This window comes from Myotis nattereri (assembly GCF_964212035.1).
Source record: "Myotis nattereri genome assembly, chromosome: X".
Taxonomy (NCBI): Eukaryota; Metazoa; Chordata; class Mammalia; order Chiroptera; family Vespertilionidae; genus Myotis; species Myotis nattereri.
Window position 1 is genome coordinate 5,463,244 of NC_138078.1, and position 9,049 is coordinate 5,472,292.

The 9,049-nt window shown below is 50.3% G+C and overlaps 1 protein-coding gene across 1 annotated transcript; it reads left to right on the forward strand.

Moving 5' to 3' along the window:
* Positions 1-499: 499 nt before the first annotated feature.
* TMSB4X (thymosin beta 4 X-linked) lies at positions 500-2,613 on the forward strand. Its single transcript, XM_081080936.1, has 3 exons — positions 500-645; positions 1,637-1,750; positions 2,181-2,613. Exons 2-3 carry the CDS (start codon positions 1,651-1,653, stop codon positions 2,213-2,215), a joined length of 135 nt encoding a protein of 44 aa, XP_080937062.1. The 5' UTR covers positions 500-645; positions 1,637-1,650; the 3' UTR covers positions 2,216-2,613.
* The last annotated feature ends 6,436 nt before the right edge of the window (positions 2,614-9,049 follow it).

The following is a 9,049-nucleotide window of genomic DNA, read 5'->3' on the forward strand; positions in this document are numbered from 1 at the left end:
CCGTGCAGGAATGTTTTAAAATCACTTTATGGTGCTTTACCTCCCTCCCGAGTCACGGAGACCGACGTCGATGAGACAAAGAGGGCCGGGTGGGGCCCGATGCCCTCCGCTGGCCTGAGAGCTGAGTCACACGAATCGCACCCCGCAGTGGGCGAGGCCCCCCTGCGAGGTCACAGCGCACTCTCGCTCGGCGATGGCTCCATCGGACAAAGCCAGATTCGCAGGGAAGGAATGCCTGCCCCCCCTAGGTACCCCTCAGGCTCTTAGGTATCCTGCTCTGGTCCCCAAGACCAGGCTCGCGGGCTGTTGCAAAAATCCATGATGGCAAAACAGACATAAAAGGGGGAAAGCGCGTTAGGAAGGGCGTGTTGGAGGCTGGGGGTTGGGGTGGGGGGTTCTCGTCTTATGTTTCCACCCTCATTGCGGTTAGGGTGCATTGGTGGACGCAGGTGGGGCCCCCCCAAACGCCACGTAGGGCCCCCGGACGCCGACTGGGACCCCGGGCGCGAAGGAGTTAAGCCGACGCGCGGTGACATCACCTCATTTGCATAGGAGCGCGCATAAAAGGGGGCCCGCCGCCCCCGCCCGGCATTCGGCTGCCGTCCCTGAGCAGATCGACTTCTCTCGTTCGCGCACCTCGCTCGGGTGAGCCCTGGGGCCCCTTTCTCCCGCGCTTGGGTGGGTCCCCTTCACTCCCCGCATCCCTGCTGCGGCACCCCGAAAGCCCAGCCCCAGCGGCCCTCCCGGGGAAGGGCTGCCTCGGGGAGCTGGGCAATGTCAAATCCTTCCAGATGCCGGGTAACGGGGCGATTTTTTTTTTAAAAAAGAAAGATTAACCTGGCGTTTTGTTAGGCAGCTACCAGGGAGCAGGCTTTCCCTTCTTCCTCCCCGGGAAGGCTTTCTGCGTTGCCTCTTAGGCAGAGACAGATCAGGAACAGAAAGCCCCTTTGTTCCAACTCACACCCACCCGCCCGGGCTGCGACAATTGCAGCTCCCCGCCAGCCTCGGGGGGCTCCGTGGGCTGCATCTGGCCAGGTTGAGGGCGCCCGGGCAGCATGGAAAGCCCTCCTTGCAGGGGAATGCGTGCCCGAGGCTGCCGCCCCGCCCCGGGTTACAGATGAGGCGGATTTATGGGTGCGGGCAGCTTTGTGCGGCGCCCGCATTGTTGCGCGCCAGCGAGGTAGCGGGCAGGGCGGTGGTCGGCGCCGCAGCAGCTGCCGCCGCCTAAGAGACAAAAGAAAGCGGCGCGTTTGCGGGGCGAGAGAGCACTCAGAGGGAATGGAAACGGTGTGTGCAGCCCTGGCTTCATTTGAAGGCTTTTTCGCTCGCTTTTCTCCCCCCGTAAACGCACCCCGAGCCAGATGGTGATGGGGAAGCGCTGCAGTGAAACCCGCAGCGCCCCAGCGGTCTTCCCAGCCCGGCGCCCCGCGTCTCGAGAGATTGAAACGGGGTGCGGGGGGCTCTTTTCTGTAGAGAGAAAGGTCTCTGGCTGCGAATGGACGCGGGAGGAGGCGGAGGTGGGGTTTCAGGCGTGAGATGCGAGGGTCAAAGCGCACTTCGGAGCTTGGAGCGGGGAGACCGAGCGGGAGAACGAGCAGCTCCGCGCTCACCCTCCCTCCTCGCTTTGTATCTGCAGCTTCCTCTGCAACCATGTCTGATAAACCCGATATGGCTGAGATTGAGAAATTCGATAAGTCGAAACTGAAGAAGACAGAAACGCAAGAGAAAAATCCACTGCCTTCAAAAGAAAGTAAGCTCAACACCCCCTCCCTCCCCCCTTCCCCCTCCCCCCCTTCTTGAGAAAAGGCTGAGCGGGAGTGGCGGTGGGGAGGAGGGAGGATGGGAGGGGCGGGGGGGGGGATTGATGGGGGGGAGGGAGGGTGGGGCCAGAGCCGACAGTTGATGAATGTGGCCTGGAAAGGGTACTTAAAAATGGTCCTGCAGCTTTAATAACTCAATGAAGGAATGTTTAATATGCCATAGGCATAGGCGCAGGCTTTTATCTGTCTAATGTTCCTATTGAATAAAAGCCTTCGTGATGAAGTGCCTCGGCACTTGTAGAGTTTTCATCAGTCGGAAGGATATTTTAAACGAGCACTGTGCTCTTCTATACTAGGCTCCACCGGTTCCGCATAACTGACCGCCTCCGTCTTTTTTTTCCTTTTTCTCTCCAATCACAGCGATTGAACAGGAGAAGCAAGCAGGCGAATCCTAATGAGGCACGCGCCGCCAATATGCACTGTACATTCCACAAGCATTGCCTTCTTATTTTACTTCTTTTAGCTGTTTAACTTTGTAAGATGCAAAGAGGTTGGATCAGTTTAAGTGACTGTGCTGCCCCTTTTCACATCAGAACTACTGACAACGAAGGCCGCACCTGCCGCTCCCATCTGCCTGGCTGGCTGGCGGGGAAGGGAGACAGCTTGCATGTTGGTGAAGGAGGGAGCTGGATGGGACGAGGGTGAAATCTAGAGTTAAAACCAAGCTGGTCCAAGGGGTCCTGCGGGCTGTAAAATGCAGTTTAATCAGAGTGCCATTTTTTTTTGTTCAAATGATTTTAATTATTGGAATGCACAATTTTTTTAATATGCAAATAAAAAGTTTTAAAACCTGGCTGGTGTGACGTGTGTCGTGTCTGGGAGGGGAGCGCCTGATTCGCTGCGGAACCCTTTGGGAAAGGGTCTCCCTGGGGAGCAATAAATGAGGAACATCTGGTAAAAGGGGTTTCACGCTGGTGTGTGTGCTAGGTAACCCGGGAGGTCATTTTCTTAGGGTTGAGTTCCTAGCATGAATTATATAAAAACAGATAAAGATACATTTGCAGTTCTTTACAGAGTGACAAGCCAATGCTGAATTGTACCTGATTGAAAAAAAAAAAGATTATTAACAGCACAATGTCTTAAGTGTGAAACCGAACTCAGCTAGTGAGCGGATTACCAACACGGACACACACATTCCCATCCTTTAGGGAAAATACATTTTTAACAGCTGTTTCGTCAAAGGATTCCACACATGTTTTTCCTCATCTAATGGGTTCTAATTAGAGTTCAATATTTAAAACTGCTTTTAGAAAATAGGTGCACTTACAATGAATAGGATTTTAAAATTCTCACATAATAAAGCCGTTGGATGAAGCCGGGGCTGAAACTGGTGCCACGTTCAAGTCCAGTAGGACTGCATTGGCTCATCTCCAGGGCTTCTTGGCTTTCTTGAGTCCAGAACTTCTCAATCACTTTGAAGTGCCTATTTGAACTGGTGGCTTTGGGGGGAAAGCCAAGCTCTCTATGTGGGCATTTAGTGTACGGAAAGGGAGCTAGGGGATCAGTATCCAGTGGGAACATTTAGGGAGGGTCGTTTCCCCAATATCTCCGCAAAGCCAAGGTTCCCAGCGCAAGTGTCCAAGAAGTTCAACTCGCCCCCCCCCAAAAAAAACAAAACTGACTTATGAAAACCTCCTTATTGAAGGAGAGGTGGCGGGCAATTGTTGATCATTATTAAGCAGGTCCATTTCCTTTCCTTTGCTCAACACTTATTTTGAGAAATGCACAGGAAACCATTCACCTGTGGTTGAGACAAGCAACCGCAGCAGCAGCAGCTAGAAGCCTTTATCTGCATTGCAAGGGAGGGGACGTGTACCCGAGGCTACAAAACCCGACGGGCCACAGCTGCGCAGTGAGCACAGGTCTGGAGCCGGCCCTCCGGCCCTGCATTTTTTTTTCCTGCTGCAAGGAAGGGCGTGGGCAGATGGAGCGTGCCCCAGGCACAAAGAGACACCAGGCCGGCCTTTCTGTGTGCACTTTTCAAACAATGCAAAGATGAAGGAGGATTTGAGATGAACATGGCTCCAGGGCTCCTTTTAAAACGAAAAGAATGAGCATTAAGGGGGAAGGGGTGATCTTTGAAGTCCAGGGATGGATGGAAGAGGAGTCCTTTCTCTCCTGGGAGGTCAAAGCTAACATGGAGGGAGGAAAAAAAAGTGAAATGAACAATCTGGTAACGATTGCATTTTGGCTGCTTCGTGCGCGTGGGCAGGGCCAATTCAGAAGCTTCTGCACATACCGCCCTGAACTGCGTGTGGGGATGGGGGTGGGAGAGGCTACTCTTTATTTTATTTTAATTTGATGGGGGAAGTGAAGTCTGTTTTCTTCCCAGGAGAGAACCTTCCCAGAAGGGCCGGGGTATTTCTGAGCCAGTCGGGGCTTTTACGCTGCTACTTAGGAGATAGTGTTTGAAAAGGATGTCTTTCTCCCCAATACCAGGGGACCTGCGGTTCACCATTCGAATGGGGGATCGTCTCAAACGAAGGAGCCCCTGTATCCCCACATCTTTGAGTCCCTCCGCAGCCCCAGGAGGCAACAGGCCAAGGGAGGTGAAGTAAGAGCTGAAGGCCCCAGGGTCCTGCCTGGGACTTCTGCAAATTTTGAACCGACAGGCCTAATAACGCAAAATAGGGGAAGCAAGAGGCCCAGCAAAGGCTCCCAGGGCAGACTCACTCTTTCCTAAATCCCACAGATTCCTCAACCATCGCAGCCACGTTTGCAGCCCCCAAAGGACGGCATTTTAAAGCTACACGATTCTTCCAGAACAACACAGCTCTTGAGCTGCGCGTGCAAGGAGGGGGTGTATGCGGTGGGGGTTGTGTGTGTAGGGGAGAGGGGGCATGCAAAGTCCTAATGACCCCCGAGCCTCGCCCCCATCCAGGGCCTCTTCCAGCGCTGGCCTCCTCCCACACCCTGGGCCTTAGACACTGTCTCCTTTAAATGCACCAGGGAGATCAGTGGATTTCCCTACAGAAGCATCTAACTCCCCGAGACACAAAAAAGAACTTTCGATTCTTTCTCAATGTATGGGGCCAGTTTTCTGCTTACCAGAAAGACAGCGGGTTTTGAAACCAACATCACAGTCCCCCAAATAAAGAACTCTTCCACCTTTCTTAGCTCAAGAATGTGAATGGAAAACATACCGCTTCATACCGTTGAAAGCACTTAGAGCTCGATTTACCCGAGTAACACCCTCTCGGGCCTAACCAGAGAGAAAGAAAATTACCCTCCCCCACCCCCCATTTCTCACTTTTAAGAGAGACTTACACTGCAATCTAGGAGAATTAAACACACCAATTTGAGGTTCAACTGTATTTTATTTGCATGTAATGAGAAGAGGCTAAATTACAAATGTAAGACACAGATGTGCAGTGAAGTAAGCGAAGGAGAAAATACGTTTCGGAGACGTCTAGTTACCTGGCTGGTTTTTAACTCTTATCTCTCTAGTCACATTGCTAGCGCCATGCTTACTCGGTTTCTGAGACTTTTGTGGGCAGGGGCTGCGCCCTCCACGTTCATATTCGTATATTCTCTTATGCCCAGTAGTGGCTTCCACATACACCTTCCCCCCTTCATTGTTGGAGATGCTACTTAACATGGCGTTTTGGGGTAACCATCGAATACGTGAGTGTCGTGTGAGACACCACAATTTTAAATATATTTTTACAAACATTTAAAGAGCTTTGAATGCTCATTTGCCACTGTCCCTGGTTGTGCTGATTTTGAGTCGATGCTTATAGCCAACTACATGTTACTGAGCTCGTGCACTAGGTCATTAAACACCCCCACCCATATGTATTAACTGTGTAATGCCTGCCCGGTGTTTTATTTGCCACAGAGATACAGTTGTAAATAAGACATAGCTCCAGCCCTCACGTGTCTTTCTTGGTTAAAGGTGCTTTTTTCATCTGAATCTGAGAGGAAAATGCTAAGACGTTATTGTTTCCCATTTTTAGGGTGGATCCTGAACCTAAGGCAGTGGTTCTCAACCTGGGCTGCACATTAGAATCACCTGGGAATCTTTTTAAAATCCTGATTTCTGGGCCTCATCCTCCAGAAATTCTGTTTCTTTGTTACTAATGTCGTGGCCCCACCCCATCACAAAGAAACAGAATTTCCGGAGGATGAGGCCCAGAAATCAGGATTTTAAAAAGATTCCCAGGTGATTCTAATGTGCAGCCAAGGTTGAGAGCCACTAACCTAAGGGCTGTGGACTTCTCCCAAAATGTATCTAGAATGATCACCTTCTGATTCCTCGAAAAGGTCAATGGAGAGTGAAATTTGATGGAAAAGAATTGACTCTTTGCACCACAATCAAATATGTTAGCAGCATGGGAAGGTCGGTGGGATAGCTCTTGCCTGTTCTCTTTTGATAACCCTCTAGGAGGCATGCCCAAGAGGTAGGACATGATTTTAAAATCGATGTTCTTCTAGGTTTTGATGAGGTAGATGCTGAATTTCCAGAGAAACACTTCATCTTGCTAAACCCTTACCCTCCGTCAGCCATCTTTGTCCTATTTGACTGTTGAAATCCCTCAGCGGATGAAGCGCAATGATGACCATGTGAGGCTAGCCCAGTGGTTCTCAGCCTTCTGGCCCTTTAAATACAGTTCCTCATGTTGTGGCCCAACCATAAAATTATTGTCATTGCTACTTCATCACTGTCACGTTGCTACTGTTAGGAATCGTCATGGAAATATCTGATATGCAGGATGGTCTTAGGCGACCCCTGTGAAAGGGTCGTTCGACCACCAAAGGGGTCGCGACCCACAGGTTGAGAACCGCTGGCTAGCCATAAGTGTAGCACCTCGCCGGCTGGCAGCTGGGTCACATCTGTGTAGCAGGATCCCACAGCTTTGAGCTTCCACAGGGCGGGACGAGTTCTGCTCGAGATCTATTCAGAGCGTCGGGAGCTATTCCTGTGTCATTATTGTCAAACCACAGGAAATTAGGCCTTTCCTCATCACCACACTCGGCTCTGCTGGTGGCTGATACCCGCTGGCTCCTCAAAGGCCTTGAGATAGTGTTGTCCCAATCTCGAAACAAAACTATTGCCTAAGATGAAATATATATACAGTACAGCATCCTGTCTGCATATCCAGTGCTCTCCAGTTAGCTCAGTGGTTCTCAACCTTCCTGATGCCGCGACCTCATGTTGTGGTGACCCCCAACCATAAAATTATTTTCGTTGCTACTTCCTAACTGTCATGTTGCTACTGTTATGAATCGTCATGTAAATATCTGATATGCAGGATGGATTTTCATGGTTACACATTGAACATAATGAAAGCATAGTGATTCATCACCAAAACAATATGTGATTATATATGTGTTTTCTGATGGTCTTAGGCGACCCCTGTGGAAGGGTCGTTCGACCCCCAAAGGGGTCGCGACCCACAGGTTGAGAACCGCTGAGTTAGCTCAATCTGAAGTCATGGCTTGCATGGAAGGTGCAAAGACTCATTTTTTATTCACTCAACAAACTATTGAGCACCTCGGGGGGTGCCTAGCTCTCTCCTGGTTGCCGGGAAGAGAGACATGAGTCAGCTTGGGCCCGTGGGAGAGGCGGACCCGTGTGAATGACTAGCCATGGACGGCATGAGCCAATGAGCCACAGATCTGCTCGTTTACCCAGCGGCTCTTCACTGAGGTCTGTTTTCACGGGCGCATGCATCGTGGGGGGAGAGAGACTGGAAGCAGATGTGAAGGGCCCCGCCGCCTGACTCAGGGGTTTGAAAGTCACCTTCCGGCACTCGGGAGCTATCAGAAGTGCCATCGCTGAGCCCAGGGGAGGCAGCCTGGAGACTTCCTGTTCAGAATGCAGCTGCATGGAGCGAAGGGCGAAGTAGAAGCTGCCCATACTTGTCATTGTAACAGCAATGATCAGGGCTACATTCACCCAGTACGCGATGGCCATAAATCATGCGTTGATTGGGGTTGCCTAGGCTATATTTCAGTCCGACAGGCTGTGACACCTCCATAGTGTAAACACTTTTCCTGCTCAGTTGCTGCCGGTTATAACGGTGTGGACAGAGAGTTAGCATTTGAAATGCTTAAAATGATCATTTTGGTGGGATCTCTGAGGCTTACAGTGCCTTGCACCATGGTTCACACATTAGAAGCTGATCGGCCATCATGTATAGTTCCCTGAGGCTGCTGTAACTGATCACCTCTGTGTCTGAAAACAACAGAATGGCCCTGGCTGGTTGGGCTCAATGGTTAGTGCGTCGGCCTGTGGATTGAAGGGTTCCGAGTTCAATTCCAGTCAAGGGCACATGCCTGGGTTGCAGGCTTGATCCCCAGTAGGGGGCGTGCAGGAGGCAGCCGAGCTATGCTTCTCTCTTTGATGTTTCTATCTCTTTCCTTCTCCCCTCCTCTCTAATATCAATATTAAACAAACAAACCAACCCAGAATTCATTCTCTCCCATTTCCAGAGGTCAGATATCTAGATGACCAGAGGGAAAGGGGCTGGGGAGGTAGAAGAGGATAAGGGAGGGGGGATAAATGGTGATGGATGGAGGCTTGACTTGGGGTGGTGAACACACAAAACAATATACAGAAGATGTATTATAGAATTGTACATCTGAAACCTATGTAATTTTATTAACCAATGTCACCCCAATAAATTCAATAAATTTTTTTCTTTTTTTTGCCCTTTCATTTTTTTTCTTTATTAAGGTATTACATATGTGTCCTTATCCCCCCATTGCCCCCCCACCCCACTCCCGTTCATGCACTCACCCCCCCGCCCCCCGGTGTCTGTGTCCATTGGTTTGGCTTATATGCATGCATACAAGTCCTTTGGTTGATCTCTTCCCCTTACGCCCACCCTCCCCTACCTTCCCTCTGATCGATGCTTCTGTCTCTGGATCTTGTTCATCAGTTTATGTTGTTCATTATATTCCGCAAATGAATGAGATCATGTAATAGTTATCTTTCTCTGACTGGCTCATTTCGCTTAGCATAATGCTCTCCAACGCCATCCAAGTTGTTGCAAATGATAGGAGTTCCTTCCTTTTCACAGCAGCGTAGTATTCCATTGTTTGGATGTACCGCAGTTTTTTAATCCACTCATCTGCTGATGGGCACTTAGGCTGTTTCCAAATCTTACATTGTGCTGCTATTACAAACAAAAAGTAAGCCACCCCCACCCCCAAACAAGTGTTGGCAAGCCCTGTTCCCTCTGAAGACACTAGCAGTGGTCGGCAAATTGCGGCTCAGCAAACCG

Bases quoted from the DNA above. Each gene is read 5' to 3' on its own strand.
- TMSB4X (XM_081080936.1), top strand. From the start codon at position 1,651: ATGTCTGATAAACCCGATATGGCTGAGATTGAGAAATTCGATAAGTCG. The intron at 1,751-2,180 runs GTAAGCTCAACA...CTCCAATCACAG, and splicing joins TCCACTGCCTTCAAAAGAAA to CGATTGAACAGGAGAAGCAA.